The sequence below is a fragment of the Notechis scutatus genome, chromosome 2, assembly GCF_049901735.1.
Source record: "Notechis scutatus isolate UNSWTSFEM ecotype Mainland chromosome 2, rNotScu1.2, whole genome shotgun sequence".
NCBI classification, from domain to species: domain Eukaryota; kingdom Metazoa; phylum Chordata; class Lepidosauria; order Squamata; family Elapidae; genus Notechis; species Notechis scutatus.
Genome location: NC_142010.1, coordinates 105002223 through 105021967, shown reverse-complemented (window position 1 = coordinate 105021967; position 19745 = coordinate 105002223). Strand labels below are relative to the sequence as shown.

General features: G+C 38.6%; 1 protein-coding gene across 1 annotated transcript in view; it reads left to right on the top strand.

Moving 5' to 3' along the window:
• LOC113412154 (heparan sulfate glucosamine 3-O-sulfotransferase 3B1-like) overlaps window positions 1–5324 on the top strand; it is a 42472-nt gene extending 37148 nt beyond the window's left edge. Inside the window, exon 2 of the mRNA XM_026667617.2 lies at window positions 1860–5324. Within this exon, the coding sequence (XP_026523402.2) occupies window positions 1860–2478 (619 nt within the window). The 3' untranslated portion in view covers window positions 2479–5324. The remainder of the gene's footprint in view (window positions 1–1859) is intronic.
• The last annotated feature ends 14421 nt before the right edge of the window (window positions 5325–19745 follow it).

Sequence of the window (19745 nt, the reverse complement as noted above, 5' to 3'; positions counted from 1 at the left end):
AATATCTGTGCCGTAGTGCACTTGCTACAACATTGAGAATTTTGATCCATTATGGTACAGTGGTGGTATTCTACCTGTTTGGCCTGATTCTGCCGAGCTGGTAGCGGCGATGAGCAGCGGACACTGAACCGGTTTTCTCCGCCACTCTGCTGTTGGGCCCACCCACCTGTCTGGACTCCCAGGCTCACCTTTATCGTCTGAATTTGAAGTGCAGCTGCTTTGTGCAGCACAGCAGAGTGCCGCGCGGGAGCTGCTGAAGTGACCGGGAGAGTGCAGGCATGCAGGAGGTGAGTTAGAACGCCTCTGCACCTGTGCAAAATGCACGTTTGGCACATGTGCACACACAAAGCGCGCCCACCAAGCCATGGCCACCCAACCGGTGGTAAAAATATTTGAATCCCACCACTGTTCTGGTGGCTAATTGAAAGCCTTTTTTGTGTAGTGGTTATTAAGGCAGAAAGGCTAGAAATAAGGAGACCAGGAGTTCTAGTCCTGCCTTAGGCACAAAGCCAGCTGGGAGACCTCTGGCCATTTATTTCCCTTTTCTGGTCCCTAAAAAGAAAGCAAAGGCAGACCACTTCTGAAACCTTGCCAGGAACACTGCAGGGACTTGTCCAGGCAGTCACTAGGAGTCAGCACTGATGCAAAGGCACACAAGAACAAAAACAAAGCACATACCAGCCATTCTCTATTCATATACATAGAGAAACACATTAATGCAGACACATGTATCTCATTCCTTCTAGCACAAATTGCAGAAATGTCAGCAGTATTGTTGTTTAGTTCAGCAGCTTGTGTCTTGGTTGTTGAGAGAGACAACTCCTCTTCACATTTTAAGAATATATGTAGAAGCCTCTACCTCTATACAAAGTAATATAGAAAGCAACTCAGTAAATTGGTACCGGTACTGCAAGCTTCCTAACTTGATAGGAATTCAGGTTTATGAATGTTGCAACTTAGACTTCTGGATAGCAACATGGTTGGAAAGACTGATTAGAACCATAGCAATGGCTGTAAATTTCTAGATGTGATAAATCAGCTGTTTGGTGACTCCATGTTATTCTTTCTGGTGTGTAAGAAATTTGGAATGCCAGTGGGAAATTTCATCCTACAGTTAGGGATTATCATTTGGCCCATTTCATCTTTTCTATTTGGAACAAGGTATTTCATTAGTGGTCAACAATATTGAAAACTTATTGTATTTCTAATCTGCTCGTGAATCTTCAATTTTCTACATGAAATACAAGACAATATTTAATAAAATTCAGTAAAATAATAAAAGTGTAACCTTTAATAATAGCATAGTCAAATGAATGTATGTATATGCATTTGTGTTTCTCTGGTGAACAATGTTTAATCCATACAATGTTTCACTAGCTTGTAGTTTCTTGATATAGAGGACAAGAACTGACTGGCTAAAGTAATAATGTGGCAGATGTAAGGCAAAAAAAAAAAAAACTAGGACAGAAAGAGCAAGACCCATCCATATCCCACTCTTCCTAAGTTTCTTTCTAAGAACTTTCTGTCAGATGTTGCATTTATTAGCACTGTGAGATGTAATATCCCATTTGCCAATGTAATTCTTAAATTGTTCACTTTGAGCATGTTTGGCATATATACATTTCCCTTCCCACCTTACTGGTATATTTCAAATTAATCAAATATTTTCATCAGTTTGACTCTTTCAGGTATGTTTGGATATATTTTGTCTTTGGGACTCTTTGTGAATTTGCCAAATGGTCAGTAGCAATAATTGGCTAAACTGCCAGTGACAGGAATAGTTAAGAACAAACAAACAAATTTTTGAAGCAATGTCCTTATTTTCTCATCAGTCTGCTAATTTCTTTCTTTCTTTGCAGGGAACTGATGCCAAGGACGCTTGATGGCCAGATCACCATGGAGAAGACGCCCAGCTACTTTGTCACTAAGGAAGCACCAGCTCGCATCTCCTCTATGTCGAAGGACACCAAGCTCATTGTGGTGGTGAGAGACCCGGTCACCCGAGCCATTTCTGACTACACACAAACCCTTTCCAAGAAGCCAGACATCCCGTCCTTTGAGAGCCTGACCTTCAAAAACAGGACTACGGGCCTGATTGATACCTCCTGGAGTGCCATCCAGATTGGCATTTATGCCAAGCATCTAGAGAATTGGCTCCTGTACTTCCCGCTTGGGCAAATCCTTTTTGTCAGTGGGGAGAGACTGATCAGTGATCCAGCAGGCGAGTTGGGCCGCGTCCAGGACTTTCTGGGCCTCAAGAGGATCATCACAGATAAACATTTCTACTTCAACAAAACCAAGGGGTTCCCATGCCTGAAAAAGGCTGAAGGCAGCAGCAAACCCCACTGCCTGGGCAAGACGAAAGGACGGACCCACCCCGACATTGACCAGAAAGTAATACAAAGGCTGCGAGAATTCTATCGGCCATTCAACATGAAGTTCTACCAGATGACTGGCCATGACTTTGGCTGGGATTGATGGCACTTCCCAGAGTCGATCCCATCTTTCAGCTTCCTTTCCTCCCATACATGTAGATAGGTCTATATGTAAAATGTACAGAAATCTATTTTATAATAATTTATTTTTTAATTCTTAAGCAATTAATTCACTAAGCTGCCTAACCCCACTGTAGCTTATAGCTGTGTTGTTTATTTTGAACATTCCACTGGGCTGAGTCCTACCAGGTTCATCATTGCCTGGCTTCAGCGTATGCTGGAAAGTGCTTCCAGGTATTTTCCCAGGAGAACTTTTAATATTAAAAATAAAAAATAGGGGGGGAATGGTGAATAATGGTTAAGAGACAATGAGAAAAGCACAATCTTTATTATTATAATTATTATTCTTTTTTTTTCCGATACGGGTACTAGGCATGTCAAAAACAATTTTGTACAAGGCCTTTCATATTGCATCTCCGGACTTTTTTTTTCCTTCCTAGGTCAATCCACAGACATTTGTATTTTTGTTAGCTTGGAAATAGCTCAGAAGTAAAAACAAACAAACAAACAAACCTCAGGCAGTTTCTTTCATGGTTGGGCCTGGTTGTATGCACAGAAGGAAATAACTCTCCAGCTATGGAGTTCTTGCTGTCTCTTGTTCCCCATTTTTATTGATCAGATCTTAGCAATTTCCCTTTCCACAGAGGTTTTGTGACACAGTAGACTTTCTGTGAGATTAGGTACAGCTTATCTGATCCTTCATGTTTGGGATGAGGAACAATGCAGGTTTTGCTGTTTTAACTTCTTCCTGTTGAAGAAATGTGAAGTGCTTACTTGGGAGACATGACACAGTATTTAATTCTTTCAAGCTTAGTTTTCAAGCTGCTGTTAACAGAAGAAGAGTGTGAAGCCTCTGTTTGTTTTCTGAATCCCACTTTGATTTCTTACGACTGATCATCCTGCAAGTGACATCCTATCCCATGAAACAAGCTAATACCATTAGCTCATTGCTACATTCAACCTTATATGTTGAATGTGGCAATGAACTAAAGGCCTTGGTTTGTTTTTATGGGGCTTTCTTTCCTCCCCAAAATAGTTTAAATATAAGCACAAAAACACAATAACATTTGAAATTATTTTGATTTATAAATGTTATAGATCAGAGGTGAGTGAACATTTTATAAGCTTGCTGAAAGAAGTACTAGGGATGGATATTCAGGAAACGTAGTTTATCCAAACTTCATCAAATAATTCTACAAACCTTTAAGCTACCTTTTGTGTATATGCCCAACAGCACTGTTCTACGATGAGTGTCAAGAGTGAGTTTTTCAGAGTGGCCCCATCTTTGAGACAAAATCCATTGCATATTGAGAGAATTTGTTACTCTTTGCTCTATCAGAAGTTTTGTTCTCCATAGGTGTTAGCCTGAGTGCATTATAGTAGAGCAGTACATTATCTGTTTTTGCTGGCAGAGGGTTGCAGGAGGCCATTGCAGCTGAAAATGGAACTTGAGAGGGCCGTGTGCACCCCTTGGAAGCTCCATTTTTGCTGGCAGAGATTGCAGGAGGCCATCACAGCCAGAAATGGAGCTCGGGGGCCCGTTTTTGCTGGCAGAGTGCTCAGGTTGTCAGAGTGCTCAGCGCCCCCAACATGAGTGACATCGAGCTGGCCATGCCCAACCAGGCCACACTCAATCTGGCCCCTCAAGGTCAAGCAGAAACGTGATGTGGCCCTTGAGTTTGACATCCCTGTAGTAGAGTCAAAATAACTTCTTAAGGTCCCCAAAACAAATGTGAATCAGATTGAGTGGGATTATCACTTGTATTTCTGTCTTCAGAGATAACTGGATTTAGTAATGAATCAATGAGAAAATTAGTCTGGCAGATTCCTCAGAGGGATGCATGGATACCCATACCAATACATATGCAAACACACTTATACACACTGGCTAAAGGCATAGATATTTTTTGTAAATATTTGACCTTTACATTGGGCTTCTTGGTCTTGAGGAATTTACTATATCTTCTGACAGAATACAGGCTATAAGAAGAAAGACATTTGGGTCATCTTCTCATTAGAAGAAGCAGCATATGTGATCACCCATATATACTTCCGTTTAACTCTGATATGTATTTGATAAACAGATTATTTTTTCATATGGTCAATCCAATGAACATCCTTTGTTCTGGAACATTGGAGTGAATTTTATTTCTAGGCCTTATGTTTTCTTTTTCAAAACTTTTTGATTTTTTGGGGGGGATGGAACTGCTGAGCGTATGCTTGGACTTTCTGATCTCTTTTTTTGGAATGGGTGAAGGATACTTTCCTAGTTGCATAAAGCATGATAGGTATGGTATCCATATATCTTGTTTTCTGTGTGTGCGTGTTTTTTGAGTGATGACATTGCCATCAATTCACTGTTATAACATTGAACTGCTACTTATGGCTGAGCAGCCCACTCAATGGAAACCTTCTGAAGCCAATTTATTGAAGAGGCCTTACCTAAATATTAAATAAAGTAGCCACGAGAGGCATATATCATATACGATATTTGAACTGCATAGATGGTAGCCTTCATAAATATTGCCAATTTTTGTTCCATTTGCAAGATTTGGAGGTCTGGTTATACATCTTTTCACCCTATAACATTAATTTATGGCTGAGTTCCATTCAGCACTTCATTGTCCTGATATTAGCAATATTTTTGAGTTTGCTATAACATGTTATGGCTTAGAATGGTACACTTGTAAAAGGAAACAAATGACAAGCAAAAACTGTAAATTGAATATTTTGTGGTATGTACAACACAAATTAATTTTACACAGAGGTTTCTAGGAAAATGGAATTCTGATTCATACTATTTGAAGAAATAAAATATATTTTACCAAATCATAAAGACTATTTCATTTTTTTTCATTGACAAATCAAAGCTGCAGCTATCTTTGTTTGGAAAACTTTGGAAGACTATCTAATATAGAAGGGAATATTCTGGTCTGGAATACCAGATGGAAGGGCATCACAGAGCAAGCAAGCCACAAATCTTCTTTGTTACTTTTGTAACAAAAGTGTGCTTTCATGGCCTTGGCCAGGGTAGCTAGGATCCAAAAGATTTTGCAGTTCTTCTGCAGAAGAATGGAGTTGTCCTGCCATTGTGAAGAGGACAAGAAAGAGGCCAGAACAAATAAAATCCTCTGTTTATCTGACATGCACACAGGTACATGAATGTGGATAGATGCACAAAATGCAAAGCCTGTTTTAGTAGTGGCATCATTTATTTCCCACCTATTGGAAGAATTGAAAGGCAGTTAAATTAAAAACAAAGAAAAAATAAAAATAAAACCACACATATATTGCTGCAACCCCCATTCCCATCCCACCTCACAAATGCTACTGTCCCCAACATTGGGAAATTAATGTTTTGTCTATCACGGCTTTTCTTTTCATATGCCAAGATGAATTGTTCTAGACATCAACTTTTCCTAGCAAGATACATGATACAAATTTGAGAAACCAGATGAAAGTTTTAAAAACCTTGGCTGAGGTAGAGATACTTCTGCCTTTTCTAAGAACACCAATGGCACCTTTGGTTTCCAATCTGTTGTGGTCTAGAGATGTGTGGAAGAACTCTGGTCTTCCCAGTTTTTTATTGAATTGATCTTCCAGCAAATGGTCAATGATAAACTCTGCAGTTCCCCAAGATTTGGGCAGCACTGCTCCCAACCTATAGTCTAAAACTATAAGTTTTCAAAAGAAGGAAGGGGCTATTTTCCCTTCCAGGAATAAGCTATTCCATAGAAGGGGAGGTTTTCAGAGAATACCTGAATCCACTCTTACTAGATTTCCTGATCCATGAGGACTTATTGACTGGTGTGTGATGACTTCCGGTGAAGTGAAAAAGACCAACATCAACATTTTTCATGGGTGCATTATGGCTAAAAAGACATGAGATCTGGAATGTTGAAATTTTCTCTGGAAAAAAGATCTGGAGATTGCCCATATGTACTCTGAACATCTGATTTTTGTGAGCAGGTAGCAGATATTTTTGCAACGCACCTGCAATCAGTTGGGAATCCCAGTTTCCATCGTGCTCTGAGCTACTTATTATCTGGGTTGGATAGTTTTCCTTTTGGATGTGCAAAAGGTGTAATGGCTTATTTGTAATATTTATGTTATTATTTTTGATATCTGAATAAGGGGTTACTTCTGGTAATATTTAATTGTTTAAATTCTTTTTAAATGTTTAATTGTTAAGAGAGGGATGAGGGAACTTAGACTAAATGGAAAGGGCTTATATACTCATGTTATTTAGTATGTTTATTCAGTTTTATTGGATCTTTGCTGATTAATAAGGCTATCATTTTCTTTTTTCAATGTATTTTTGTGCACCTGCAGGAGCAGTAGGAAATAATTTTGGCAACCTAGAGCTTTCCAAGAGAGAGTCCCACATTAAGAAACCACATAGTCCTGAACTGGAGGGAAGAAAAGGGGGAAAAGATCAGAATTTCTCTAGAATTTCTCAGAACGTATCTAGTAGCTTAGAAGGTTATAGATTTAGTTTGGCAAGATTCTGTCAATTAGGTGCAAACAAAATAAAGGATTGGACTCAATTGAAATTCTAAGTGTCGTCTGTAGACTTGGGCAAGACAAAGTAATATAACCCTTAATAAAATAATGTGCCTCACTGACTGCCTCATTTAATGACTTCAGATTTACGCTGATGTAAAACAACTACCTCTGACACCAATCCTTGCATTTACAACCTTTGCAGCATCCTATGGTCCTGTGATCACCATTTGTGTATCACAACTGGCTTCCAACAAACACAGTAAAATGGAAAGTTATGGTCACATGATTGCCCACCTTTGGTATAAGAGGAAGGGAAAAGGAAACATGGTCAGACTTTCAAGATTTTTTTTAAAATTATCCTGTATAATAACACTAGTATTTCTTATGTGGCTATTTTCTCACTTGTCCTCCATGTTGTGCTGACAAGACCTCATTCTTTCCATCAAAACTGTTTCATATTATTCAGTGAAAATTGAGGTTCCTGTAACTCAGAGCTGTCAAACTTTTGCCCCGCAGGCTGGATACATCACACACTGGTCATGCTCATGCTCGGTTTAGCAAAAAGTTGCAATATATCATGTGATGCAACCGTGACGATGCTAGTTTGACACTCCTGTAACTGTAACTGATCCTTCCCAGCATGGTTGAAGCTTCATTTATGAGTGTGGTTCCCTCACCCTTCTCAGGGTTACTATCAACCCCCAGGCAATAGGAATGATGAGATCTGCATTTGATTCAGGTTGACTCAGCCTTCCATCCTTCTGAGGTCAGTAAAATGAGGACCCAGATTGTTGGGGACAGTATGCTGTCTCTGTAAACTTCTTAGAGAGATGTTGTTGTAAAGCACTGTAAACTGGTATATACCCTAAGTGCCATTGTATTTGTATTAAGCTGTTCCACAGCCTTGGTACTCAGATACTTTTGGGGTAATAGCCTTTCACATATGCCTGAAGGTAAATAAAAGTTTTGATGTGTTGGATAAAGGCACATCTAGCTTTCTGAAAATCAGTCTCTTTTTTTGTATTTATGAGATGTTAGCAATCTATAAATGTGAAAAGGGAAAAAGCATTTCTGCCAAATGCAAAATTGTAGGAACTGTCCAAAGTGTACTTTTGGTATGGATTTCTAAAAGACTAAAAATCCTGTACATTTTTGAAAGAAAAGGAAGCATATCTGTCCAGAAGAAGTCACAAACAGATTAATAGTCTATTTCCTTTCCAAAGGGAATTGCTTTTTCCTGAAAATGCACAACTGACAGCTTCAAAGAACATCAGTTTAAGCATGCTATGCTGGCTCACCTTAATGTTTGTTTGAGATGTCATCCCATTCTATAAATGCATATAAAAGAACATACCACACACAACCACACACACACCCTTGTACTCAGAGGCCAGAAATCATAGGAAGCCCTGGGGACTTAGGAAAAAAAATAAACCAATCATGCGTTTCAAAACCTTGGGCTAGCTAAACAATTTGACACCAATTAGAAGGGAATATTTGTAGCTCAGGATTGAACTGAGTTCAGTCTTTGGTGCTGTTTGAGCTTGAGGGTTTTCTTACAGATGTTTCATTACCACACTAAGTAACATCATCAGTGCTAGAAGGGAGTGAAGTTTATAAAATAAGAGCAAATCTCATTCCCTTCAAGCACTGATGTTACTTAGTTTGGTAATGAAACATCTCCAAGAAAACAGCCAAGCCTTAGAGAGCACAAAGATCCCACAGTTCAACCCTGAGCTACAAATATTCCCTTCTAATTGGTGCTAAATTGTTTAGCTGAAGCTAGCCTAAGATTTTGAAATATGTGATTGGGACCCAGTAACTGATAATTACTGGTAGTTAACATTTTATCAATAAACACTATCTGGAAAAGTCCTAGATGTCACAAATTAGTAAGCTAATAAACAGTCTCTTCCTCCCTGATTTTCAAGGAGCCCTTATATTGCTGAGGCATCTTCTAAAGACCATCATTTTTCCAGGTCTTCCTAATGTGAATGAGAAATATGGTTATTTATTGGATTCATTTCAGTTCATAAAATCTTCCCCTCTGATTAATTTTAATGTGTATGTTTTCCACTAATTGGTTAAACATAGTGGTTTTATTGGAGTTCTAACATCTTATGGTAAGCTAATTGAAAATATTTGAGACGTACCATAAACATTTTTTTTTTAATAAATAGGACAGAAATCACAATACCTATCTTATTCACGCATATACCCCTCTCTGTGTATTTGTGCATGGCAGCATGAACAGCCAGTGGAGGAGCAAGTGTTATGATTACATCAGTGTACAAATGAGGCATAATTCACACCCTTTGCCTGATGACACTGTTACATATAATGTCAATATAGTTTCTCTGGATTGCTCATGCCTGAGAAAGGAGGGGGGAGAAGATGAAGATGAAGGAGGAGAAAGAAGAAGAAAAAAGGAGAAGCAGGAGGAGGAGGAGGGTTTGTAGCAATTGTTTCTTTCCTCAAAGAAAGTAAAACTACTTTCTGATCATGCATCTCCACTTTTCCAAATCATCACTTTCCAGAAGTCAGTGAACATCTTATTTTAGAAGACCCAACAAATATAATACTCAGTACTGTTTTTATCAATTGCTGTTTACAATGCCTTAAAATGCTCTTTGAGTGCTTTTAAACTGTTGATTTATGCTTTCTCTTTGGTTTTTAGCTTTTAAGATTTAAGTACTACTGCTGAGAGCCTCCAGAACTCTATGGAGGATGAACAATGACTCATACTACATAAAATAAATATAGTATAAGCAACCTAGCCCTTTTTAAAGATGTCATGATTGGACCATGTTCACTGATCTTGTATGAGATATTGAGTATAATCTATGATAAATACATTCTTCTGGAAGTATGTCCTATTTATATTATATATATTCTACTGAGCAAAACCATGGAAATGGTACAGATTTGGGGCAGAAAATTTATAGGTTAGGAAGGAATTTGAGTAAACTTTATGGGTGACACGTTATAGTTATATGCTGACTGTGCACTGTCCCTTTTTGTTTATACTTTTTTCTAGCTGTCTGCATCATTCCAGCTTGGTTTCCCAGTATCCATTCAGTGTGTTCACTTCAAATCTAGTAGTATAGTGAAACAGAAGTCTCTTACATGGCCCAAGAGTTCAGCACCATTTCACTTGAAATAATAAATTAATCAGACTATGGCTGCTAGGAATGCCATCACTAATCAACAAAATTTATATCACATGCCAGATACATCACTATGAATACAGAGTGTGTTTTACATTCATATATTTTTCACACCCAAAGGATCCCTTTTGCCTCTTTTTATCCTGGAGAAACCCTTGAAATAATTCTCAGGTCTGTGAATCCCTGCATAAAAATGGGGAAAAATATTTTTATTAATTAATTAATTTGATTTGTCAATTGTTTACAAGATAATAAGTATAAGTATATACATAGTTATGAATACATGAAATGGGTACATATAAGAAAAATAAAAGAAACAATAGGACAGGGACGGTAGGCACGTTGATGCGCTTATGCACGCCCCCTACAGACCTCTTAGGAAAGGGGTGAGGTCAATAGTACACAGTCTAAGGTTAAAGTTTTTGGGGTTTGGGGAAGAAACTACAGAGTCAGGTAGAGTATTCCAGACATTGACCACTCTGTTGCTGAAGTCGTATTTCCTGCAATCAAGTTTGGTGAGGTTTACCTTGAGTTTGTATCTATTGTTTGCTCTTGTGTTGTTATGGTTGAAGCTGAAGTATTCATTGACAGGTAGGACATTGCAATGTATGATTTTATATACCATACTTAGATCAGACCGAAGATGGCGTAATTCAATGTTTTCTAGTTCTAGAATTTCAAGTCTGGTGGCATAAGGTATTCTACAACGAGTAGAGAAGTGGAGAACTCTTCTTGTGAAATATTTCTGGACTTTCTCAACTGTGCTAATATCAGATACGTAATGTGGGTTCCAGACTGATGAGCTGTATTCGAGTATTGGTCTAGCAAATGTTTTGTATGCTCTAGTTAGTAGTGTGATATTACCAGAGAAAAAGCTACGTAGGATTAGGTTAACAACTCTTAATGCCTTTTTGGCTATGTAGTTACAGTGGGGTCTAGCACTTAGATCATTTGAGATGAGTACTCCAAGATCCTTGACAGAGTTTGGGTCATCAACAAGGTCTTGACTATTCAGCCTATATTTTATTTTCTGATTTTTTTTTTGCCAGTATGTAAGACAGAGCATTTATTTGTTGAGATTTGAAGTTGCCATTTGTTTGACCATTCTGATACATAGTCAAGATCTTTTTGAAGGGTAGCAGTATTGTCTGTGGTATTGAACAGCTTTACATCATCAGCGAAAAGAACGCAATTGCTCTTAATATAATCACAGAGGTCATTTATGTAGAGTATGAAGAGAGTTGGTCCTAGAACACTGCCTTGGGGGACATCACTATTGACAGGTACAGAATTTGATAGGACACTCCCAATTTTGACCATTTGTTGTCTGTTTGACAGGAATGCTTCTATCCAGTTATTCAGTTGTCCAGAGATACCATAGGATTTTATTTTTAGGAGTAGTTTGTTGTGTACCACTGAATCAAAGGCTTTACAGAAGTCTATGTAGATTGCGTCTATTGCTTTGCCCTGATCGAGTTGTGTCGTCCATATGTTTTTGCAGTGTAAGAGTTGCAGATTACAGGATAGTTTTTTTCTGAAACCAAATTGTTTATTGGAGAGTAGGCTGTTTGTCTCTAAGTGGAGGATAATGGATTGGTTAATAATTGATTCCATGACTTTACAGGTGACGCAGCATAAGGAGATTGGTCTGTAATTTTCAACTAGGCTGGGGTCTCCCTTTTTGAAGATGGCTTGTGACCATAGGTTAGGCAAGGAGCTGGTCCTGAAAGATTTTTCAAAGATTATGCTTAGAGGTTTGGCTATGGCAGTGGATAGTTTTTTAAAGAAGTAGGCACATATGCCATCCGGTTCAATAGATAGAGATGGTTTTAGATTGCGTAGTGCTTTTTCAACATTGTCCTCTGTAAAATGAAAAGTTATATGAAAAGTTCAAGGGAAGCTTACTACTAACTTATACAATTCACTTTTTAGAATGTTTATGAAAACAAAGTGGCAAGCTGGCAGCTGAATTGTGGTGAATAAAAATGCTCACCACTGCAAATACTAGTGTTGTGCAGTATGTTAAACTTTTCAAGCATGATCTTTTGTGGCACTCCTACCACCCTCTTGTGTAACCCTAGAATTGTGCAAAGCCCCAGTTGAGGGGGCTGACTTGAATAAATTTTGTGCATGTAGAATAGTACCAGAAAACTATTCAACTATTACAAAGTCTGCACTACTATTACTGTTAATCTTCTCATCACTCCTTATCACTCATCCCCTCCCACTTGTATGACTGTAACTTTGTCGCTTGTATCCTTACAATTTATATTGACTGTTTCCTAGTATGATTTGATTCTTTATTGTATCCTATGACTATCATTAAGTGTTGTACCTTACAATTCTTGACTCTTGATGAATGTATCTTTTCTTTTATGTACACTGAGAGTCTTTGCACCAAGACAAATTCCTTGTGTGTCCAATCACACTCGGCCAATAAAGAATTCTATTCTATTCTAAAAAAAACACTCTACCTTCATCTCCCAATGGGATAAATATAATAACTTTGGGGGTACAAATGTTGAGGTACTTTCAGATAATGTATTTCATCTTTCCCTAACCTAATTTACGTGGCACAATGGTGCAGCGGTTAGAATACAGTACTGTAGGCCAGGAGTCACCAACCTTTTGGATCTCGGGGACCACCAAACACATAATTTTAAATCCCGGGGAGCAGAGACCCTGGGAAAATCACCCAAAAAGTCTGCAGGAAAATTCCCCACCCTGTTTTCCTACCGATCGATTGTTCTTTATTTGGGATCAGGATACTGTCTCCAGCTCCATTCTCAGGGGGAGAGAGAGAGAGAGAAAAAAACTTTTGGCTTCATGCAAGGAAAGCAGCAGAAGCAGTGGAACTCTTTCTTTCTCTGCCCCAAACTCCACTAGAAATGAGTCTTTGTGAGACTTGTCATGCCAGCGCAGCTTTTTGGAGCAGGATGCCTTGCAGGGTCCCAAAGACTCATTTCTGGCAGAGTTTGGGAGAGAGAAAAAAGACTTTTGCTGCTTTCCTTGCATAAAGCCAAAAGCAGAAGAAACAGAAAGAAGCAGTTTGGTGGCCAGGCCAGGCTCATGGGGCACATGGGGCAAGTTGCCCCCTCCGCCCTTTCCCCCTCCCCTCACTAACTCATGTTGTTCGCAATGCAAGCAATGCAAGCCTTGTGTTCCCGCACACCCTGGATTAGTTAGTTTACTTTATTGTCACTGCACCTCATACAACAACATCAAACACCATCTTCAGTGCACATCATGACCATGAAAATAAACACAAACACACATCCTTCACACTACACATTAATTGCTTGGGGATGCTTTGGGGGTGACATTTCTCTGCAGACCACCAAAAATTTTTCATGGACCACCAGTGGTCCCTGGCCCACTGGTTGGCAACCACTGCTGTAGGCTACTTCTGCTGCTTGCCACCTGTCTGCAATTTGGCAGTTCAAAATTCACCAGGCTCAAGGTTGACTCAGCTTCCATCCTTCCCAGTTCAGTAAAATGAGGACCCAGATTGTGGGGGTGGATTGGGTATATGCTGACTCTGTAAACTATTTAGAGAGGGCTGTAAAGCACTGTGAAGCAGTATATAAGTCTAAGTGCTATTGCTATTGCTACTTTAGTTGTCAGGAACTTATAACTTCCATATTTTGGTGATCTTAAAATATGATGAAAGGCTAATATATGCTTATAAAGGATAATAGGAAAGTAAAAATATAACAAATGCACCCATTACGATATGCCATCAGCTAATAAATTCATTTTTGACATGAGCTGCAATCCTTAGATATCTAAGGATTCAAAATAACCACCTTTCAAAAACAATCAACCTTAAAATGTGGATTCTTGCCTTCTAGAAAAGATTAATTAAAATCTTTTAGAATTCTACAATTTTTATATAAAAATGATATAGGCAAAGAGATACAGTAACATTCTTGGCATCTGGGATACTTAACTCAGAATTTATGGGTCAAGAGCTTAAAAGCTTAATTGTAGCAACTTTAGAAAAAGACTGTATTTCTAACTAATTTAGTCATGTCAGCCAAATATGATTTATTTACTGACGTCAGTCACATTTACAGCAGAATTATCTCTCTCTTCTTTTTATTTCTAATGACTTCCCCTCCCTTCATTAATCTGGTTTTGAATTATTGTTTTATTATTATGTCTTCTTGGTCTGAAAGCAAATCAAAGCGTTTTAAAGAAATAGCCCAAGGTGAATAACAGGAGTCAAACCAAGTTTTGCTCCTGCATTTTGACACAGAGTTCCTACTTCAGCCCCAGGGGGAAGAATTCAGCCTAACCAGCAAATGGCTCATAAAATGCTGCCCTCCCACAGAACTTGGAATTAAGACTCATTAAGTTAATGAGAATTAAGAAGGTACTACAGAGAGTGATTAATTTGGCACAAGAAACCATTGGTTACCCCCTAACACCACTGGACGACGTCGCCAGGTCTCGTTGCTTCAGCAGACTAAAGAAGATACTTAGGGACAATTCACATCCTGGTCTCTCTTTTCTAACTTTTACCATCGGGCAGAAGACACAGAAGCATAACCAGCCGGTTTAAAAACAGCTTTTATCTATGGGCTGTCAGACTCCTAAATACAACTACAATCACTCCACGCATACATGGAAACATATGACTGGTTTCTTCCTAGTTACTTGTATAACAACCTGTTATGTCTCACCTTTCTCCTTTCCAAGAAAGAAACACACCCACTTTTATCCCCTGTGGGGTGTGTCTCAATGACTCAGCTCACTCTCTGATTCGCCCACGCCTCCTTGCAGCTCACACTTCTTCCTACGATGCTGCCTAGGATCAAGCCAACATTCGTCTACTTGATTCCCTGTCAGAGGCTGCTCTGATATGCCCTCCTCCTCCTGATTAATCTCAGGCTGTTCCTCTTGGTTATCTGCTGAAACCTGAGGTATTATCAGGGAGGAAGGCATTGCCAAAGAGGAAGGTCCTGGGGAGGAAGGCATTCCCAATTCCTCCTCCTCATCTTCCAAGTCCTCTTCCTCTAACAGCACAGGCTTGGGAATCGGAGCCACAACAACAACCACTTTCTATATTATTCATGTTGTGTTGTACTTTTGTTATGGATAGCACCAGCAGAAGCAAAAATCAATTTCATTGTATATATATGTACAATGACAATAAAGGTTTTTATTATCAAGAGCCAACTATTTATTTTTGCATTCTCCTTTTTTTCAAGTGTCCCAATAAATAAATAATTGATATAAATATTTCCTTGGAAAACCCTCCCATCCAACAGCTGCATCTTTTTCTCAAATAAAACCTCTTTTTCTCATCCTCTCTCCTTTCCAATAATCTATCAATGTCTTAAAAACAGCTTTAGAACAAGCATGGCAGCTTATGATTGAAAGTGGCTCCTTTGCAACTTTACAATTATCACATGCACATTTATAAGAAAACTATTCCACTGTTTTCAGATTTTACAAATGACACAATGTAAGGAGGGTGGGCTTGGTACAATTACTGTTGGATGCATGGACCCCCACCTACCACACCCCCAAGTGTGTCTGCTGCCTAACGAAGACCAGAATAACAAAGGCCACTCCTTTGGGACTATCCATGGTAAGCACTTAAAATATTCTTTCCAGTGGTTTTTGAAAGTTCTGTGCCTCTTGATAAATTGCTAGGCAGATGATAGATTGATGACAGAATAACAAACAGATTTCTGTCAACTCTGCTTTCTCATCCTCCCATTTAAGTCTGATATAACTTCCTCCCAATGAAAGAGTTCCATCTGGGTCCATTATCTAACAGCCTTTTCTTGAATGGAAAGATCTCCCCCACTTGGGAACTAGATGGGCAGAAGAGATATCCCCCGCCTTCCTCATCATCAATTTTTTAAAAATAAATCATCATTTTTTAAAAAATAAATAATTCTGGTTTTTCCTTTATAAATAAGATTACTAGGCCTAAATTTGTTTGCTTGTTTTCTTTTCTCTCTCTTTTCACCTAGTGACTCTCAACAGTCTACAAGGATTAAAATAATAGTTACAAGTAATAACCCATGATGTCTGAGGTAAACAATACATCCTAATAATTAAAGATGCACACACAAATCATCCTCAGAGCTTGTCTAACCTCCTGGCTCAGCTGCCTAGGGAAACAGCCACGTCTTCAGAGCCCTGCAAAAACCTAACAGGTTTAGGGTTATCCAAATCTCCAGGGAGAGGCTGTTCTACAGGGCAGGCGCTGCCAGACCGAAGATACAACTCCTGAGCCCAACATGCTGACATTTTTTGGAGGAGGGGCTCTGATGTACGACCTCTCTGCTAGACCTGGTGGGTGAGTGGAAACAATGGAAGAGAAGCAGCCCCACAACTAATCTGGTCCTGTACTTTGAAAGAGGTTTATAGGTGATAAGCAGCACCTTGACTGCACACAGAAGCCTCCTGGGAGCTCTCATTGTAGCCATGTTACATGAACATAATGAGGATCACCAAAACCTGTAGATGCTGCTGTATTCTGGACCAGCTGTGGCTTCTGAAAACCTCTCAGAGATAATCCCACAGAGAGAATATTACTATAATCCAAACAGGAGGTAGCTAAGGCATGACTTAACATAATCAAGGCCTCCCAATGAACTGTAAACCCAGATTGTTAGATGACTTCATGTTTGAACATCCAAATGAAGTTACGTTACCCTGAGAGTAAAATCCCTTTCTGCAATACTTCCTAACCTACAGGGGCAATGGTCATGTTTGATCAATGCAAAGTCTCTGACATAAAGAGTCACAAAATAGCTGTCATAGTGGGTGGTATAATGGCCAGTCAAAAAACAACAACACCTATTTGCTCCATGACATACTGGTAAGGTCTCCCTTTCCAGTTTATTTTTGCCTTTTCCTGTTGAGTCAGGTATTATCTCACAAAGCACGACTAAGCTCTCAATTATCCATTGTTATTGTTTACAAGAACACCCCACAGCCGAACTAAATTCCTTTTTAAAAAAAATAAAAATTTAATAATATTATGAAATGTTTTAAAAACAAGAGTACAGATAAATACAAACTAAAATAAAGAAGGAAAAAAGAAATAAAAAGGTAAGCTAAAGTGAAAAAGGAAAAAAAGGAAAAAAGGTAAAAGAAAAAGAAAAAAGAAAGAAAAAATGGTGTCTGCTGTTCTGTATAGCGGTTATAAGTACAATTGTAGATTTACCTCTTTCTCTAAAGTTTACATTGTGATTCTTCTTTCTATAAACCCTCTTAATGATCAAATTAAATTCCAGTGGTATCCCAGAAGTAAATATGATACCTGAGATGGATACTTGGCCATCTAGTTATTTCTTAAATCAAAAACTCTAGGTAAAGGTTTCCCTCACACATATGCGCTAGTCGTTTCTGGCTCTAGGGGGCGGTGCTCATCTCCGTTACAAAGCCGAAGAGCCAGCGCTGTCCGAAGGTGTCTCCATGGTCATGTGACCGGCATGACTAAAACACCAAATGTGCACAAAGACGCACAAAGGCACACAAAGGTGCAAAAGACTCTACCTTGAATCAAATCAGTGCGGAGTTCGGATCAGTGCTGACTCAGCTGGTGTTTTCTCTAGATAGGCCAGAAATTAGAATTAGAATAACTTTATTGTCACTTTGAATGTACACTAATTGGCACACATTAAAATGAAATTTCTCTGCATTCAGGTCTCAAAGGGTCTCCACCTCCAATATTCTCTACATAAACACGACAAAACAAACAAAGAAAGAAACAAATACATATTATGCATATACCCACATATCTACCTATATTATATGACATAGAGAAACAACACAGTCTAGCTCGGATGCATACATGCACATGGTGAGAAAAACGAATCTTGTGAGTTTACCAGATGGATGGCATTGGGAACAAAGCTGTTACAGAATCTGGTTTCGACTTGAACTGAAGATCCACAGCGTACAACTATTCCAAATATCTTTATTATAGTGCTTCTTATCTTATATGAGAGCTTCTTTTTCTAGTGTTTAAGTAGTCCATTCAAGGCTTCCTATTGATTATTTAATTAAGGTTACTGAGAAAGGTAACCTTGAAAAACAACTTACATTTTTAAACAGTAATGTTTCTGTTGCACTACTCAAGTAAATAGAAACTCTACAGCAGGGGTGTCAAACTCACGTCATCACAGTGGCATCATGTGATATATAGGGGCTTTCTTCCCCTTGGCTAAACCAGGTGTGAGCAAGCATGGCCAATGCGTGACGCATCTGTGGGCCAGGAGTTTGATAGCCATGCTCTACAGCTTTAAGTTGACCCCAAAACTAACACAATGTAAATACCTTGGAGGATGAGTGGAGCTTAGCTTCAAATTCTTATTCTGCCATGATCTTCTCTGGATAATATGGGGCTAGTCATACTTCTTTGGGCTGAAGTACTTGATTCATCACAGGAACACTTATGCATTGAAATATGACAGAGACTTGCATAACATTTGCATAAAAAATTAGACAGATTATAGTTTAAATGGAGGTACATCTTAGTGGGGAAATTTAAGTCTAGCAACTTCTTGCTCCTATCTTCTGTAAAAAAAAAAAAAATCTTTAACCCAAACCCTGGCTGCTTTGAGACGAAACATTTATTCTGGAATTGCCATGGCTTTCTCATTTAGATTTGAAGTGGTTCAGCAAACACTGCCATTCATTTGTAATTCTTACATGTTTTCTTATTGCTATGGCCATCCTTCATTCCTCCCAAAGTTTTTTTTTTAAACAATGAAAGAATGTCTTGACAGATATAAATGTTCTACATGGAGTTTCTTCAAGAATCATTATTTTAATGACTTTAGAAGGCAATAGAATAATACTTGACCTACTTGGACAGAAAATTCTACTTCTGTTCTCATGAAAGTAGCTGAATATATTCTGATAATGTGTCAGCTATAGACTTTGAGCCTACAGCTGAACAGCCATGGGTTTTGTTTTGTTTTTTTGCACCTAGAACTGTGCAGCTAGAAGCATTTTTAAATGTAGTAGTCCTTCAGAAAAAGCTTAGTTCTCTGAGAGTCCTTGAAAAAAATGGACGAGTCTCTCAAGTAAAATAAGCAACTTAGTAGGAAGCAAATGTGCCTGAACATAATAACTAAAGTCTGTGAAGCACAGCTTTGTTTAAAATAAGCAAGCCGGCCAGCAAATAACAACCTTTGGTTTAAATAAGTGGTGAAGCCATATTCATTCATTCTTTTACTACCTATGCCCCCTCTTCCAAATTATATGCTGCTTTTTTCAGAGAAATGGGAAAAAAAATCTTTGCATAATCCCATGGATCTTCATTGGTTACAAACTACATGTCACGTGGATGCTTTTTATCTTTACGTATGTTTATATGCTGCCGCTTATGTGTCCTACAAAACCCATTGCTACTATTGGTGTGATTTAATAGATGCCATGATCACTGGGAAAATCAATGGATTTCCAGGCTTATGATATCCCTGAATTACAGCCTATGATAAACTCCTGTAGCAAAAGTACAGGTAGTCCTTGTCTTATAGCCACGGTTGGGACCAGAATTTCTGTTGCTAAATAATGCAGAAAATTAAGTGAGCAACATCCAAAT